Here is a 19,122-nt window from a genome sequence, read left to right as displayed (position 1 = left end):
CTTGGGAATTCATCATTTTAAACAAAGCACTTTAATATACATAATTAAATAAACACCATTGAAATTGTCCGACGGCAGGATCGCCGAAAGACACGAAGTATAGTATACCCGATATTGCAACCATTATATACGCTACGGACGCGTGCATCGGCAAGCGGCATCAATTCTTCACAGGCAAGCGAGCGCGTTCAGACATTTTGATTTCGCCTTACCGAGGCGCAGTTAAAACGCAGCATCTCGTGCGGCCAAGGAACGTGCGGATAACGCAAGCAACAAGAGAATTGCGTCTGCAACAATGTTGGAGAAGCTTCTGAACAGGACGTGCTGGAACGAAGGCGAGCTTGTCGACGGTGTCAGGATTGGGGGCTCAGTCCCACCGTTCGTAACTCGTTGTCAAGATTGGAGTCGGGCATGAATTAGAAGGTAGCTGGCCCATGCCGTCGTCCAACTTATCCAGGCTGAGGACGTTGTTCAAGGGAAGAACTGCTTCTCATCGAGAACGAGAAATATGGGTTTATTTACAGTATCTACATCAGTCTAGCATGACTGCGAGAGAAAGTACATCAGTCTAAGATGACTGCGAGAGAAAAGAGCATCAGTCTAACATGACTGCTTGAGAAAGTGCCTCGAGCATCCGCACAACAGCGGTTTATGAACACTCGGTCCCCCCTCGATTCCAATGTGACGGAAACTTTTGTCCAGGCATCGTAAACAAGCCGCCTCTCCGCGGGACGGCTTACACACACACACACACGCTCACACACACACGCACAGGTTCGCGGTCCGGAACCGACGTCACACGGACTTCGTAGAACTCGGAGCTGACCCCCGCAGCGCGGCCGGTAGCCCATTGTCTTGCTTCTCGAACGGCGCGTGGGAAGAGGCATCAGTAGACGTTCCCGCGGGCACTCCCCCGCTCGCGGCCGACCAGGTGGGCGGTGGCGGGCTCAGTAACAATAGTTGGTCCGCCGACCGCGTTTAGTCACAATGGCGACGAGGCTAGAGCGTAACGGTGGCGTTACCAGCAAAGGTTGCCGCCGCTGTCGCAACTGGCTGGCAAAACTTGCACCTGAGCAGGCCGTTCTTAACAACGGGCAAATTATGGTATAAGAAGAAAAAAGAAAGCACTAGAGCACTACACTTTTTTTTCCAATGACGAAACACAAGAGTGGCAGTAGAGATGAGTTTACTAGGGAGATCGTCACAGTGTTCATGATACTTTTTGCAGTTGCGATCTCTCAAAATACGGCGGTTTTAGTTTCAAGAGTATCGATATAGGCTTCATTGGTTATATTGATTACAAAGAATGAAAACGACAGTTCCCCAGTGGGGAGTTCCTTCGCTTGGGGCGGTCGTTACAACAGGAACGAGCCCCTGAAGACGACGGAGACCTCGTAACCGCGAAACTCTTAAAAGACTCAATAAAAGTTTTCACTCACTCACTCACTCACTCACTCACTCAAACCATACAGGGCGTCCCGTGCAGCTAACTTTATCCAGCGTTAAAAAATATGCGAATTCCACGTAGCTGGAAAGAACCAAGGTGACGTTTGCCATCACTTGGAGATACTCAAATTATTTTCCTTATGCCTAACTTGATAATTCGTGTTAATAACTTAATAAACTTTTTAAATATTATAATTAGACTAAACGTGTCAATGAGAAAATTGTAGAGCAACATGGAAAACTCCAGATACAGCTTTCTGTTGCTCAAGACGCGCTACATAAAATTGTTTTTCCGAGCGTGAAAGAAGCCCGCGAATACACGAAAGTGCCTCGATCTGCCAGTCGCGCGGCAATTTTAAAATCGCGCGGTAAAGCATTTATTTTCTGCAGTCATTAGGTTGGCGAGAAAAAGCGTTTATCCGTTCCCATGTATTTATAAAGGTGCCCTCGAGCTAAAGCTTTTTCCTCTTAGGGTTAAATAAACGAATGGCAGTTGACAAGGCCGCAGTGTAGTTAAACGCACATTTTATATTTCACCCGCAAGTTCACTCATTTGCTTCTGCGTAACCACAACTTTTATTGACTAGAGAAAAAGTCACGCATTTCGAATGCCATTCAGTTCATCTGGAACAACAGATATACCAGGCTTTATCATACTTTGCAATCGTCAAGCATGCATTGCACTATGTTCCTACAAAGAATCCTGACGATTACTTTTCAATGCAAGAGCTCATTGTTAATCTTGGTTACCATTATGGGACCAATTCTTTTGAATGCACATTTACAAAACATGAAACCAGACGCATTACACTTATTCGTTAATGTAAGAATAAAAGTCTACGCATCGAAAACCTGTTAAGGCCGCCGTGGTGCGATTCCCACGCACATCCTTGTCTCTCTGGCGCTTCAGTTACTCATTCCTTCAGGAAACGAAACTTCTCTTCTTAATTTTACAGTTTTATTTTGGAATTAGATATTGCACGCATACGAAAAAATATATTGAAGAGAATACAAGAACCATGCATTTAGCATAAATCTACAGCCTGTTTTCGTTACACGGTAGCACCTATATTTGCATCTATGGATAAATCGTGCCCGCGTACTATGCGTGTTACAACACAGAAAGAAAGCAGTCTGCATCCGAAGTCAGGTGTTCACTGTATTCTTTGATTCTGAGACTGACGCTGAATCGACTAACGCGCATGGGCCAAGCGGAATCCTTTATTGTGACGTGTCGCTTTCATTAAATGTGGCGGAATGGAATCAATGGAGTTTCCTTTGTCTAGGAATGTTAGCATGCACCTCGACACCTCATGCTGTGCGTAACTTTGGGCCCTATAACGTAAAGCTATTCCAATATGTTTTTATTCCAATCTCCTGACGTCAAATTTGCGCAATCACCGACGCAAACATTGGGCGGTGACCCACAGCGCTAACTCAATAGCCCAGTCAAGTGCTCTCTTATGTTATAGGAGGTCCCTTTGCTTTCAAAACGAATAGCACTGCCTACATTGAGCGGTCTTTCGTTCGTGATTGGCTGCCAGGAGGCAAGGAGCACGCTCATGTAGAGAGGCTTTCGATGGGGCCGAGCCAGCACAGCGAAAGAAGATAACCGGACAAGGAGGGTGGCACCAGCGTCTGCAATTGGTCCGCTTTCCCTTGCTTAGCTTGCGGTGGCTGGTCGAAAATTGCGGCGGCCTGTAACGGAAGGTGTGGAATGTCGCTAAAACGAATCCTCAGCAAATAAATTGGCAGGGCGACGTCTTAAACCTGTCGAAAGCGCTCGAAAACGTTACACGGCCACGCAAGAAGTTTTATTGTACGCAAATAAACCCAAGCTCTCAGGCAGGTGCGAGTAGCCAGTGCCTGAGCGATCGACGGCAGCCATCTTCGGAACGGGACAGCCTGCTGCTATTCAGAAAAAAATACAGTTTTGTTCGGCATATTAATGCATCTGTACACGTACACGTCATTTTGACGCGGTGAGTTTTCGCGGTTTTGTGACGTCGCGTGACAGGCAGGCGAAGTGGGTGCAGCCCGAAAGCTTTTGACCAATAGCAGATGGCTAATGGCGAAAAAGCATCGAGTGAGAAATGACTATTTTTCTTTTGTTCAGTCCAACCGTGTATAATCAGTGTGTACACGTCATATCAGATGGGGAGCTATCGTGGTTTTCGTGACGTCGCGTGACAGATAGGCGAAGTGGGAATGGTCCACAAAAAAGTTTTTCACCAATCGCGGAGGGCTGATTGCAGAATTGGGATAGAAAAGTTTGGAATAGCTTTACGTTATAGCGCCCTTTGTCTGCTTTTCTGTATAACGCATATCATAACTTTTGGCCGCCTTTCTATTGGGTGGTGCAGGCAAATGATAACCCCAGAAAAACTAGCAATCCGCGCCAAACATTGAATTATCAACGGAGGTGCTCCGCTGTGGTTTTAATTTTCTGGTATTGTAACCTTTTCGTATTATAACCCTTTGATTTGATAATGTACTCTCTCTTTTGCAGAACGGTCGCCTACCAGACTCTTTTTTTTTATCGAGATCCATCTAACATTCGGATAAACTGCCACATGACGTCGCCTGTCGTCTATCAGTTGGGTCTTTCGTGGCAGCTGTGTCATTAAACTAACGCATGTCAGTCGATGTGTGGCTCGTTGTTAACTGTTTACGCTTGTGCATCCTTTCTTTTCATAACTTTTTTTCCTTACCCCTGTGCCCCACTTATCCTTTATTTGCTCATGCGTCTTACTCAGTGAACATATTCTGAACAACACTGAATATATAATGAACAATATTCTGTATACGGTATTTTCGTATTCACGCGCATTAATCAGTTGCTTCGTTCTTATTTCTTTTCTTTTGTTACAATATTTTGTGACACGTACCTCCCTGTTTTAGCTTTCAAAAGGCAGTTGGCAGTATTAAGCAATTTGCGGGTTGCGGGTCCAATGCACAGCAACCACAGAACAAAGTACTTGCAAGGTAAACGCGCCGTACGCGCACGTGGGCACAGTGATGGCTAGCACAGAACTCGAGGTGTGATCCATGCTTCGTGTCAAGCGACGACTCTGGCCGCGACTAGTGTACTAGAATATACCTGCTGTGCAAACTTCAAGACTCACGAGCTTTTGAAAACAGGAGTACGGGAGGTCCGTCGACCGCAACGTGAAGCAGTTCTCAAGGAGTGAGCACGCGCGCAGCACGGTCCTGATGATGTCACGTGTAAGGGGACGTCACTCATACTTCTATGGCCAATACCTATATGCAGACATGGTTCTAACATGCAAACATTTTTCTGGGAGTAAAGTAGAATTATTACCGCGGACTCAGTTGCTCAAGTAAAACTCTTGCTTGGTCTAGTTGGTTCATGCTTGAATGAGTAAAGAGCACGGCGCAATAGACCAGGACAGAAGAAGAACACAAACGACAGGACCGGCGCCACTTACAACTAAGTTTATTTCCGCATCAAGCCTGCCTTATGTAGGCGAACCAAGCCAATCACACACGAAACATTACAAGTAAAATACAGCAATCCATCGACCACTCAGGAATCATATCTGGCACAATAGATCAAATCACCTCTATTGATGCGGAAATAAACTTAGTTGTGAGTGGCACCGGTCCTGTCGTTTGTGTTCTTCTTCTGTCCTGGTCTATTGCGCCTTGCTCTTTACACATTCAGTTGCTCAGGACGAGCAGACACGCACGTAAGCAGCGGCGGAAAAGATAGACCTCAACACCCGACCTCATCGAGCAACCGACCTCACTCAACCTCAACCTTACGCAGGAGGTTAACAGTGCTGACCTCACTCAACAGAATTTCAGCCAGCCGGCAACCTTACCTCACCTTGTGAGGTCAAGGTAACACTGAGGCTGAGGTCGACCTGATGAGGTTAGAACTTGGCGAGGTTGCCCACCTCTGGTCGCAGCCCGTGAAAGCACAAGAGCATGCCGGTGCCTTACCCGCCCATCGAACGGCGCAGTACAGCAGCCTTCCGCCGTGTGCCGCCTGACAAACCCTGCAGCTGCTGGGGGCAGCGGGGGCGCCGCCGTCGCGAAGTGTGCGGGCCCGCCTGCGTGCGCATCGAGAATGGCGTCAGCATTGGGCCGCAGGCAACGGACTACGCTTTTCAGTAGTCAGTCCGCCCGCGGGAAATCGCGTGCGCGTGCAAGAGAGAAAGAGACAAAAACAAGGAAAGGCGCACAAGCAAACCGGATGTCCCGTTTACTACTCTGCAGGGGGAAAAGGGAATCGGGGATTGAAAGCGAAACAGGCAAACGCGAAATTAGAGACATTTCACGAGTACTGTAAGTAGCCCACAGAGGGTGCCTGTAAGCGTTTTCTCGGATCCATTGATTTAAGGTATGAGGCCACTTTTCAGAAAAAATATTTTGGTATCGAATACAAAGTGGAAATTAGTGATCTATATTAAAGATTGCCTTTTTGTATTCTAATCAGAGTGTTGAAATTACAAAAAAAATATTTTATATATATTTATTGTCAAAAAATTTACTAATAATGCATCCCACGCCAGCAGTCATAACTCATATATACCTTACCACAAGAAAAATTCCTCTTGCAGTTGTGTACATAAAGCCATAATCTATGCAATGAACTAAAATAATTACAATATCATCAATCGTAGTTTTTTATTTACAATATTACCAAAAACGACGGTTTTCAGCAAGGAATGTTTTTAAAAGAAATGCAACAATAACAAATCTTATTGCTCAATTTTATTGTCTCTAGTTGGTTGCACAGCCTGATATACCAAGAATAAGTGTGGAAAGTTTCGTTAAAAAATCTACTCGAGGAAAAAGGTTAGGAATGTTCGCGCAAGCTGAAACGGCATAAAAGTAAGTTTCGAGAAAAACAACAAAAAAGATTTGATACAGCTACATATGCCATACAGCAATATCCAGGAGGGTTTAAATCCACCACATTTGTAGCTCAGGTCCTCCTTAGGTTTGCCTACTTTTTTTCGCTCGTGCGTCTGCTCGCTTTTTTTTCCTTGCGTTTCTTGCGGCATCGGTAGACTGACGGGAGGATCTCTTGATGCGCTGTTGGTCACCTGTCAAGCAAGCTTTCATTGTGTGACGTCCAGACTCTATCCCAATGTGGTTCAAGACATCCAGCGTTCCTCTGTTGCCATTGTTAAAATGGCACATGGCATCATACAAGCCAAAATTCAGTGTTGGCAGGCTGACATAGACATTTTTAGGTACCCTTTGCCAGAGCATGCCGTTGAAACATTCATTGGCTTTCTGTGTCTTGCCATGCAAACATTTGTTGAGGAGCTCGTCTGAACAAAGGTCTTTGTACGCAACCTCTACTCTGTTCAGAACGTCATTTGAAAGTCCTCCCTTGTGCTTGTAGTTACATTGGCCAGCCGCTTTAGCTCGGTTGAAAGCACACCAACTGCTTGCTCCTATAGGGCACAGCCCACGCCTTGGATTGTCGTCCGTGGAACTGCAGCGGAACAAACTAGCTAGCGTTGCTTGTTTCATTCCTGCAAGATTTCCGACGTTGGCTCTGATGGCAATGCCATAGTAATTTTGAAGGCGGTCAATGAGCCCATCGGTCAATTTTCCTTTGCCATCTAATCCACGCACTGTTTTCTTCAGCTTTCTTAGCCGGCAGCCAACCCGTTTTTGGACATGGCCAATGCATTCAAATTTTTTCACGCTATTTGGTCCATAAATATCCTTCACTCTCGAGTAGCTCTTCGAGTCTCCATCTCCGTAGTAGTGTGCATATTTCAAACCGCGCGTCGTTTCTGACCTCTCAAACATGCGGTAAAGTCCAACTGGCTCCATACCACCGGCAGTGCCTGTGTGGTTGGCATGACATGTTGTGTGGTTCGCCTTCCATTCCAGGAATTCGCTGCTTGTGGGATTCAGTTTGCTCTTGATCTTGCATGACTTGCATGTGCTGGACAAAGCTTCCACATCAATTATTTTTCCTGTATCCACAGATATCAACGAAACACAGCCGTTCAATGAAGAGTGGCCACGTTTTTGCCATGTGCCATCCCGTGACACTCCGAACTGATTACTGTTGACAGACTACTGCACTTCAGCTGCTGCATCAATCATTGACTTCGGTGCAACCTCCTTTGCAACGTCAGACACCTTCAAAGATATTTTATCGTAAGCGGAATGCCATGGCGGTGGAGGCATATTCATAACTTTACAAAATATTTTCGCACCCGCATGCCCACTTCCTAGCTGTCGCATTGCATATACAAGTCGAACATTGTTCTCCGTTGAATGCCCCGACTTTCTTGATGACGAGAAATGGTTCTCATAGCCACATTCAACGCACAGAGTAGCCAACACAGAAGACACACCTGCACAGGAGCGCTCCTCAAGTTTCAGGGATATTGCCAAGCACTCCGGACACGCCAGTGATGAAAACACATTTGACAGGATGTCAAGGTCAATTAACCTGTTTCCTTCCGGCGTAGAATTCGATTTACAGTCATCGTAGTCCTCCACATCGCCGAGTTTCAACACACTTGCTGAAGCACTCACGTTGGCGGGATTGGGTTCGTCGCCCACTTCACCTGTCGTGTGTCTATTTCCGGCAAACTTTCGCTTTCGTCTCTCTGCGCTCTAAACTTCCCCATGTACGTAAAGCGCGTAACAACTAAGTGATGTCGTTGAACCACACGAGTCACCGAGCAAGCAGTCTGCAGGTTCTTCAACTTGCGCGGGAACGCTCCAGGGTACACAACTCACGTGATCGAAACATCATGCGTTCCTCTTGCGAGTACTTTTGTTATTAAATGAAAGCAAAAATAGACAAAAACTCTTAAAAAAGTTATGATTGTAAACTAAAATATTGTGGTGCAAAAAAAGGTAAGACCGCCAAAGGAGCCAAATATTTTTCGATATGTGGAAACCGAAACTGTGTTAGTTTCGGTTTTGCAAAATGCACAAGGGGTTACATATTTGCCTGTATCTTTGGAACGGTTTTAGTTAGGAGCATAATTTCTTTCGCAAATCACACAGAAATGTATGTGTAATGTGATAAAATAAAATTCAAAAATTGATTTTTTTTCAGAAAACTAAAGTTTTCAAAGTGGTTTCATACCTTAAAGAAAGTTACAAGAGCGCGCATAGCGTACTGGGTTGATGACGTGGATGAATTCACGCATCCTGCATCTTTTCAACATTGTAAAAGTTCAACCATCCAGGCGACTGAGCGAGCGCAGTGGTGCAAGAGCTGCTCGACGGTCTCCTCTATGTTGCAGTGGTTGCATACGGGGGAGCTAGCCACCTCAATGAGGAAAAAGTATGAGTTTGTGAAGGCTATGCCCCCATCCACGTCTCTATGTCATGTGACAAACTGCACTATCGTGAATTCGGTGTCTTCGGTGTACAAGAGAAAAGAATCTCGCGACGACAATTACTCCTGTAAGGTTCACGCCTATTCGTAAAGACTGGCGTCCAAAAAGAAATGTGCTCCTAAGCTATAGGAAAGGGAAAAAAAACAACGTGAACGGCCATGGGCATCGTATCAGAGTAACTTTTTAATGCACGCTGAAAATATTTGGCAGACATTTAACAGATACAAAATAACAGAAAAACAGAACGGACAGCCAATCTAAAATGAGCAAGTATATATATATATATATATATATATATATATATATATATATATATATATATATATATATATATATATATATATATATATATATATAATGAAAACGAAAATAAGAACACAAACACAAAGAAACACAGGTAACCATAACTTCACACAACGATTATGATGATAATAATAATGATAATTTATTTAGTCCAACATGCAAAAGCATGGCATCATCAATGTAGAAAAAAGACAACACGAAGAAGCAGGCGGACATTTGGGCCCTCTCTAACCTATTTCAAATGCTTACTCGAAGAAACTTTCCAAATGAACAATTGTCCAAGCTTGCGACCGCTCCCACGGACGTCGCTGCCACCGAATGTCGAGAGCGGCGCGGCAGCTGTTCGCGAGAAACGCCTGCAAGCCCTAGCGGACGCGGCGGCAGATGAACAACCTCAACTTTAACACTCGCGCAAAGAGGATCGCGTGATGCGACAGACGCGTCACGCACGAAATAAACAGAGTGGCTGGCATGAACAACACGAGGCCTTCCTCCTGCTGCAAGCAATTCTAGCGAGGAAGCGACGTTGAATATCGTTTTATCGGCTACACACCACATCTTGGGGACACATCCGGTACACATACACATGAAGCTACACCTGTTTCATGATTGTGTACAAGAGGGTATCACGGCGCCACAACGGAATTTCACAGCAACGCAATCCTCTCGTTTATCAAGATCCCGCTCTTTCGCACTAATGGGTTAATAACAGCCCCAGTGTCAAGACGGGACGATTAAACGTTATTTCTTTGTTTTTGTTTCTCCTTTAGCCTCGTGAGACAGCACGTGCAACGGAGAGCACTAAGCGTCATCGTCCTCTTAGTCTGCGCTCCAGGGTTGCCAGGCATCGTTACTTGGTGCCAAACTCGCCTTCTTGGGCGACTTCTAAATAAATTTCTTGTACAACATGGCTGCAGTTAACATCAATGTTCGGTTTAGTAGTAGTAGTACCACGAAATCAACAAATTATCGGAATAACAATACTTATTTCCACATATAAAATACACACTCATATACTTGTGTATGTAAACATATAAATAACATTTCTTTAACAATAATTAATGTCCTAATGTAATTAAGTAACTCACTTATATATACCACTAACCATTCTGTAATTATAATCATCATCAACAGCCTATTTTTATGTCCAGAGCAGGGCGAAGGCCTTTCTTAGCGATCTCTAATTACCGCTGTCTCGCGCTTGCCGATACCAACATGCACCTGCAAAGTTCCTACTTGCATTACCCAACTTCATTTTCTGCCGTCCTCGACTGCGCTTCTCTTCTCTTGGCACCCATTCTGTAAACCTAATGGTCCACCGGTTATATAAACTACGCATTACATGACCTGCTCAGCTCCTTTTTTATTTCTCTTAATGTCAGTTAGAATATTGGCTATCCCCGTTTACACTCTGATCCACACCGCTCTCTTCCTGTTTCTTGACGTTACGCCTAACATTTTTGGTTTCGTGGCTCTTTGGGCGGTAAACATATTCTCGAGCTTCTTTGTCAACCTCCAAGTTACTGTCCCATATGTCAGCACGGCTAGAATGCAATGATTGCCCACTTTTCTTTTCAATGATAGTGGTAAGCTCCCAGTCAGCATCTGTCAATGCCTGCCGTACGCAGAGCAACGCATTTTTTATTCTTCTGTAAATTTGTTTCTCATGATCAGGGTTCCCTGTGAATAATTGACTTAGGTCAACGTACTCCTTCAGAGACTCTAGAGGCTGACTGGCGATACTCAACGCGGTGTTGCTCGTCGATATCCCACCACACGCGGACGCAGGAAATGCGGGAGCAGGAAATGCAGGTAGCATTGCGGGAGGTCGGACAGCCTTCGTAATGTGTGCCTGCACGTTGCCATCCGTGTTTTAAGGCTGCGAAAGTTTCGTGCACGGAGCTGCTAATACCTGCAAAGCGTAGCGCGACGCCATCTTGATTACCACGTCGTGGTCTCATTTTGCCTGCGGACACTCTCAAACACAGTCGACGCTTTAAATGGTACCAGGGCGGCACGACACGGGGCCTGCAGCTCAGGTCATAGATATAGATGGCATGCTGGCGCTGTAATCAGAGCATGGCCATATTGTCACGTTGCCGTGACGGTGACGTACCAGACTGTAGCATCCTCGGCAACGAGAACTAACTTTTTTTTTTGGGGGGGGGGGGGGGGGGGCGAACTAGTGGCAATGAAAAAACAAGTAATAATCAAGCTCACCGATAGCCTCGAGCATCACAGTTGTCGATCACCGAAATCTTACCTGCGCGCCAGACGCGTCGGCTGCTAATACTTGACTCATCGAACATTCCAGGCTGGTGACCACACTATTCGCGTAACGCATGCAATCTGATTACAAAATGTTCAGCCACAACTCAGACGACAGATAGAATCGGCTACAAGAATCTAGAACGTTCGGATACATTGCGTCGAGCGATAACATACAGCATTTATTAACCGGCAACAAGGGGTCACCAGAAGAAAGACAAACAAGTACACGTGTCGATATGATCAGAAAAACGACAGTTTTGTAACTAAATACATAGTGCACGACATGATCTGTTGGCGGCGTCAGGCACACAAAAAAGGAAATGAGGATATAATCAAGTACTTCGTCTAGGCGCAGCAAAGGATAGAGATCCTTTCACGTGATCTTATTCAAACGACGATAATAGACGCAAAATCAGACGGAACGCTCTTTCTTTTACAGCGAAGCTGTTTTCCTCTAGCCCCCGCATGCATCCCCCCTCTTGCTTTTCAAAGAGGGTGTACCCTGGGCGGCTTGCCTCCGTATTGGCGACTGGAATGGTGACGATACGATTGGACGGCGCCTGTGCACGTGGCCTGCGCTTGGGTATGCCCATGGACTGCTTGGTGACTGAATAATGCCGCAGGTGAGCTTGTCGGTCACCTGATCGTCAATAACCCGCCTCTCTGTGGCCGAAACCCGATAAGGTCGCTGCCGGAGAGGAGCATGAGAGCCAGTGTCAATGGTGTGGGCTGTCGCTCAACCCAAAGTGGCAATCAAATGAAGCTCTGAACTGATGAAGAAGTCGGAGAAGCTCATCACGCTGCGCCGGAGTAAGGTTGCGGTCGATGGATGCGGTAAACGGGTACGGTTAAAAACTCGAAGGTACAGGGTCTACAGCGGCGATGTGAGCGGCAGGTGGGTGCGTGATGAAAATTAAGTGCACCGGCTCAGCATGACCGAGGTGCTCGTGGCATAACAAATGAAGCGGCAGCGGCGTTGGGCTAGAAACACACATCGATGTGGCACCAGCACGGAAATCAAACACAGCGAATGGCAGAGGAACCATTCGGCGACGGGCGAAGAGTCAGGCGGCATAAAAAGCACACTGGGCGTCGCACAGGGAGTCGCACGACAAGGGGACGAGACGACTACGGAGGTATGTCAGTGTCTTTTGTGACGGTAAGTTTGGCAGGAGGCTGCTCTTCAAACCACGTGTCACAAAGAGGTAGGAGCGCGAGCTCGGCGTGGGCGCATTCAATAACGATGCGATGGCTTGAAAGAAATATCCCATCCCAAGATGACGTCGTGAGAACAAGAGGCGAGAAGAAAACAACCAATAACATAAAATTACTCTTCAATAACGACTCGGACTGTGCAGGCTCCTAATGGCTCAATGTGTTGCATGCTAGCTGTGCATAGCGAAATACCTGAAAGCGACGTCAACACTTTCTGAAGTCTGCGGCAGAGGCGGGCATGCATTAACGAAATTTCGGCTCCTGCGTCTACGAGTGCTAGTGTCTGTACTCCTTCGACGATCACATCAATCACGTTTCGAGGGGAAATGGGAGGCGTTAAAAATTTCGCAGGGCACAAAGATGTCGCCTGCCAAAGTGCGGTGACTGGTTTTCCTGGGGCCGAGTGGCAGGCCAACGCCTCACACGCGCAATTGAGCGGCAGAGAGGGGAAGGTTGTCGACGACTGGCGAAAGCAGATTCGACCGATGGACTCGCAGAATCGAAAGGCGTACCCGGTGAAGTACAGCGTTGAAATTCTCTTGGAGGGTAGTTGAAAGTTAGTTGCCAGAAGCGAGAATTAGCTGGCATCCGGCGCCGACAGAAACGCGCCACGTGGCCAGCACTTCCGCAGGAGTAACAAATCGGCCGGTTTTCGGGTGTGCGCCATGTGTTCTGCGCGCTGGTATACTGTGGCACTAAGCGGGCGGGAGACGGTGGTGTCCGCGTTGGTGCACGAAACAGGGCACCGGTCGGCGTTGCGGGCATCGCAGCGACCTACGCAAAGCTCAGCAGCAGGAGTGTTGTGAAAGACATGGCGAATGCCTTGTTCCTGGACTTGTTCCTGGATGACGTGCTGCAGCGTGGCCGTCACCGAAGAGGAGGGCGTCTCTTGTATCAGAGACACCAATGAAAGTTGGCGGGCCACCTCTTGGCGAACAAACTGCTTAATCTGCGCCATCATTCAGTAGCCATCGGCGGCAACACTCAAGCCAGAGATGAATCGCACGTGACGAGCTGCTGCTTGCGCAACTCATAATAGCTCTGGCAGAGATTTACTACTTCACATACAGTGCTGGGGTTCTTTGACAACAGCATCTGAAAGGCATCGTCGTCAACCCCCTTTAAAATATGCCTGATCTCGTCGCTTTTTGCCACTGTCGCATCGACACGCTTGCAGAGATCCATGACATCCTCGATATAACTTCTGAATGTCTCACCGCTCTGCTGCGCTCGTTCTCGCAAGCGTTGCTAGGCGCGAAGCTTGCGGACTGACTGCAGCCCGCCCGAACACCTCTGTGGAGTTAGTCTTGCACGCCGCCCAAGAGAATAAGGTCGGATTCGTGGTTGCGCGGTACCGCAACTTCGCAACGTCGCTCAGATAGATTATGACGTTGTTCAGTTCCGTAGCCTCGTCACACTTGTTGTGGTTGACCGCCCTTTTATAGGAGGCGAGCCAGTCTTCCACGTCACGGTCTCCCATCCAGCTGAAAATAGCAGGGTCGCGCTGTCGCTATGCGCTCGAGCAGGCCACGGCAGGCATCGGGGCCGTTGGACGCGGTGACGGGTCTTCCGCCATAACGGGACAGCATGCCAGAGTCCTGCTTCGAAATTCCAGGGTTTGCAGGCGTATACCAAGCACCTACGCCAAATGTGACGAGGTTTGTTGTAGTCGTTCAGCGACAGCCAGACACACAGCGGAAGCAACGATCGCTCAGCTGGACGGGCGAGCTGACCGCGCGGCACACGACGGCGACGAAACTTTCCATGTGCCGTTCCTCTTCCTTACAGAGCGAAGGACCTCTTGCAGAGAGTAGGTAAGAAAGGCACATATGCACCGAACGTACTCGCGAAGCTACCAACGCTGATGCCACATTTTTTTTTTTTTCCGCGGTGTTCATAGTGGAATCCAACATGCGCTTTCTCAATAAGTTTCGATTTGACGATCTCGGACGCGTTAGCGCCTGCGAGCGGATGCATTTCCATTCAATTCAATTTTGATTTTCCTTTGAGAGGAAGCTTTCTGAACTAAAAGCCGCTTTCTTGCAGCTTGGCTATCGAGAAACCCATACAGATAGCAGCACGACATTCTCGGGCAAAGAATACGCAATCACAAATACCCAAAGAAAAGCCGTATAGCCAGAAAGAAGTTAACAAAGTAAAGAGTTACGTAAAAGACCATATATATCATAATATATATACACAAGGAGTCTCATTTTATACATTCTTAAGTACACGATATACATAATACGCAAAGAATAAAGAAACTATCGCACATATTTAGTAAACTGTAATATATTAAGGAAAGGCAGCTCGTTTAAAATACAAGCAATGCAAGAACGGCAGACATGTTACGCCCTCAAATTCACAAAATACCGCAGCAGCCCGTTCTTTGCGAAGCGCATCGCGTCCTTACGCCCGTTCAAAATAAAATGGATGTTATGTTGCAGCGGCTGAAATTTGTAATTTGTTGAAAAGGTGGGCAATGAGCCATGTTTCTTTTTTACGCGCGCACAGTTTACTGCCTCGTTGTGTTAAGTTCGGAATCGAAGCTGGGAATTGCACAAATTCGCCTGTCGAACAATAAAACGTTCGCGCAATACGAAAATGGTATGCGTGTTCTATTCTTGAAATTCTGTGTTTGCAGAAAATGTCTCGCGTCGGAGCCATGTAGTCGAAGTTTTTAAAGTGACGAAATGTTTTCTGTAAAGTGAGAATTTTCAAATGGCTTTGTGGTAGCCGCCCATACGACGCTACAATAATTTAAGTGTGACGCAAAAAGTGCGTGGTAGATTTCTCGTTTAGTTTGAGGCGGAACAATGTCTCGGCACCGTGATAACGCTGCAGCAAAGCTGCAGACAGTTTTAACGCAAAAGCGTTAAGCTCCCTTGTCGCAGTAAATCCGGCGTCGGACGTCGCTTCGGCAGAAAGGAATTCGAACCACGCATACCCAACCACGCAGGCCCTCCATGTGGCGCGAGGAAGTTATTGAACTAATTGAATTTCTCAAGGTAAAATACGTAGAAAAATCGTAAAGTACGACCTACAAATGACCTAAAGACATGATAGCATCGGATTGTAATTTGAACATACGAGAGAACATAATTCTGTTATGCGGAAACTCAAACACAAAGCCCCTTTTAACGCGATAGCGCTTTCCAGCTGCCATTTGAGATCTGACCTATATAGTAGCGGCTTGGCCCCCTCGGTTCCTTGCACACCATCAAAAAAATAGCCACAAAGCTCGCCTTCGTGCATAGCGTTAGCCGCCAGCGTTTCCCGGTAAATATTACGGTTACATAAGCAGCAGTTGCAACCACGGGTTGCTCAGTGGCTATGGTGTTGGGCTGCTGAGCACGAGGTCGTGGGATCGAATCCCGGCCACGGAGGCCGCATTTCGATGGGGGCGAAATGCGGAAACACCCGTGCACTTAGATTTAGGTGCTGTTAAAGAACCCCAGGTGGTCCAAACCTCCGGAGTCCTCCCCTACGGCGTGCCTCATAATCAAAAAGTCGTTTTGGCACGTTAAACCCCATAATTTAATATTTTTTTTTTAAGCTGCAGTTGCCGGGAAGCGCGAGAAGCACTCGGAGACCATTGGCTGCTATCGCGTTCCACTCTTAAAGGCGAAGCTTAAGCGTCGTCCAAATTTTTTGCAAAGATTATCTACGTGCGCGTTCCAAGTGCGCCGAAAGTGTGACACGTGGTACTTTATGTCGTCTGACAGTGTTGATTGTTTGCCCATTGTACGAAATACTGTCTGCTAGCCCAAAAGGGTTTTCTTTTTTTTTTTCTGCCACGAAAAAAAAAAGGATACGTTTGTTTTAGCTAAAAAATTATTCTTGAGTCTCCTTGACTGTGCCCAACAGCTGAGATGGCCCAGCACAAAGCAACATCTTTTTACTAATTCATTCACATCGGGACCAGAAAAAAGGACAGTTCAGTCATCAGCATACATTATAAACTACGCAGTTGTATTAACATTCACATAAGCGTTAAAAAAGTATCGGTCGTAACACGCTCCCTTGGGGCACGCCCCTGACTAAAGAAAGCATACGTTACTGCTCGTTGCCTGAGCCCACGCACTGGCACCTGTTCATAAGGTAACATCTTTACAAGTTTAACTACGTCCCAGAAATTCGGTAAATTGAAAGCTCGTGAAGAACAACGTTACGGTTTTGCGAATCAAAAACTTTACGAAAGTCTATAAATAACCGCGATTGTCTATGGCTGAACTAACTTTTGCTTTAGAGTTAGCAGGGCGGTTTCAGATGATTTTACTTTTCTAGAACCGAAGTGAGCGTCAGATAAAATAATCTCTTCATCAAAAATATTGTTATCCGGGAGTACATAATCTTCTCAAGTCCTTTGGAGAATACATGTAAAATTGATATGGGCCGATAATTCGAAACGAAATTTTTATATCCACGTTTTTACACGACAGCCAATTTGCTTTCTTTAATTGCGTGAGGAAGTCTTCCTGTCTCAAGCACCAAATTGAAGTATGCGTAAGTGCAGGAATAATAAATTCTAAAACGTACTTTACTGGTTTTACTTGTATATTATTTATATCTAATGCTTTACTATTGTTTAGCCACATAAAGGTTCTTCAAGATTCTAAATTATCTGTAGGCTCAAAAAAAAAGAAAAAGATACTACCGTTGCTGCTACGTTGTAATATGCATTGCGTTGTGTGCTCGCGTGACCGCAGCTGCCAAGGGTGGCGGGGCCCAGTCAGGCACGTTCACTGCCTTTTGTCGCGCCCCCCAGTGCATTCCGAAAGGAATGTCTTCAATAAATGAATAAAGAAATAAATGAATGAATGATGATTACGCTTGCGAGAGGTGTATTATCATGTGCAACCAGCTAAATGTCCATTGAAATAATTAGCAAGCTCTTTTCGAGATACCTCTTTATCCCCAACGCATAACTTCCCTGGATAGGAAGATTTGCCTCCGCGGGCTAGCTGGTTATTTATAGCCTTGCACGCTGTGTGAGGATGCTTCTGTGCAATGTCCGAAAACAACGCGCGGTTTCCCAATGAGTTTGGATTTGATGATCCCGCACGGCATAGCACCTGCGAACGGATGCTTCTGTTTAGTGTTCTCCCGGCTCATGCTTTTCAACCTTCACAAATATTTTCTCACACTGCGGCGCATCGGGACTCGGGCAGTAAGCGCCGGTCAGGGATGCTTGGATTGGCGTCAACGACGCCGCTCGAGGCTCAATGTGAAAGAACAAACAAAAGAAAGAACGAAAAGAAAACCTTCAGGTATAATAGTGCATCAGGTGCTCGCATGCGTCGTTGAGGAGATCGACCAAGCGCGCAATTTTACTTCACACTGCATCTCGTTGTGTCTTGCAAGAAGTCTGACCCCTCCTATCGTAAAGCTTAAAGGGACACTAAAGGTTAATATTAGGTCAACGTGGACTGCTGAAATACAATCCCAGAAGCCTCGAAACGCTTGTTTCGTGCGAAGAAGAGACTTATGCTAAGAGAAAATGCGTTCTGAAGCGTCCGCGTACCTCTAGCGCAGTTCAAATCACCCGCCCTCCGATCGAGGAGTATTGACGTCATGGTCTCATGGTGACTTTGCGCCGTCGGTGAGTAAAACGGCTCCCGCAGACGGCGCTACGGATTTTCTGCACAAAACGCAAACGCGCGGCCAGAAACAGAGCCAAGACAGAGCCGACAGCAGCGCGAAAGCGGAACTATGGTGGCTAGCGGAAGGGAAAGCGCACGACGATAAGCTGGTTCTTTATTTTATGACGCCAACTTCGACGCTCGTTGCAATGGATGACCCTGACAACGACACATTAGCTCGCGATGCTGGGCTCGAGTTCGGCGATTTAAGCACTGACGAACGTGACCAGCTGTTGAGGGCTCGCGCTGCCGGCGTCGTTGCGTACTACTACGACGACGGCCTGCTTTGAAAGGCACTTCACGCGACTTCAGTAAGTCGGCGTTGAACTCGTAATCCTCTGGAGGAAAGTGCAGCGAGCACACTAAGTGATTTCTCGGCTCTTTGTCAGCGCGCTGTGGCAGAGGTACGGCACTTAACCACTTCGAACGGAGAGGTTCAGTCGTTGGCACACAGTGATAAGTAACATTGATTCGCCGCTGCAACATCCCTTGGCCAAGTTCCGCGGACCATTCGCGCATCCCACGACATCACATGGACGTGGCATTCTCGCTGCTTGTTCCAACTGCAAGTTTCGCGAGCCAGCAGGACCACCGCAGCACGACGCGATAATGAAACAACTGAAACTCCAAAGTGCACGCGGCGAAAAGTCGAGCGCGCAGGGTCGAGCGAAAATGAAACCTTTAGATTACCTATACTATTCAAGGGTAACGTCAAAATGTTATTTTTTCTTAGAATCCAATAGAAGTAGACAAGTAGCATTTTCTTCCGTCTTATAATCTAATGAAATTATCTTTTTAATACGAGTAGTTGAGCACTAGTGACATAAATTATGATGAGGAGTGCTTTCGTCATCGGGCTAGTGCCGGAATGTCGCTGGGGGGTCTCAAAT

At 46.6% G+C, this 19,122-nt stretch overlaps 1 protein-coding gene and 1 pseudogene across 6 annotated transcripts in view; both read right to left on the bottom strand.

Annotated features, from left to right (window-relative positions):
* The window catches only part of LOC126539898 (glycoprotein-N-acetylgalactosamine 3-beta-galactosyltransferase 1-like), a 166,537-nt gene that overhangs the window by 99,751 nt on the left and 47,664 nt on the right, over positions 1–19,122 (bottom strand). For 4 of the 6 annotated variants that reach the window (XM_055075691.1, XM_055075695.1, XM_055075689.1 and 1 more), the window contains exon 2: positions 5,413–5,522. The exons of the other annotated variants lie outside the window; for them this stretch is intronic. Coding sequence is in view for 2 of the 4 variants with exons in the window: in XM_055075689.1 (XP_054931664.1) it covers positions 5,413–5,420 (8 nt within the window). In the remaining 2 variants the exon portion in view is untranslated. The remainder of the gene's footprint in view (positions 1–5,412; positions 5,523–19,122) is intronic. 6 annotated transcript variants of the gene reach the window in all.
* On the bottom strand, positions 6,412–13,548 carry LOC140215887 (uncharacterized; annotated as a pseudogene).

This window comes from Dermacentor andersoni, chromosome 2, assembly GCF_023375885.2.
Source record: "Dermacentor andersoni chromosome 2, qqDerAnde1_hic_scaffold, whole genome shotgun sequence".
In the NCBI taxonomy this organism is placed as follows: domain Eukaryota; kingdom Metazoa; phylum Arthropoda; class Arachnida; order Ixodida; family Ixodidae; genus Dermacentor; species Dermacentor andersoni.
Note: the sequence above shows the minus strand (reverse complement) of the source record. Positions and strands in the feature narration are given on the sequence as shown.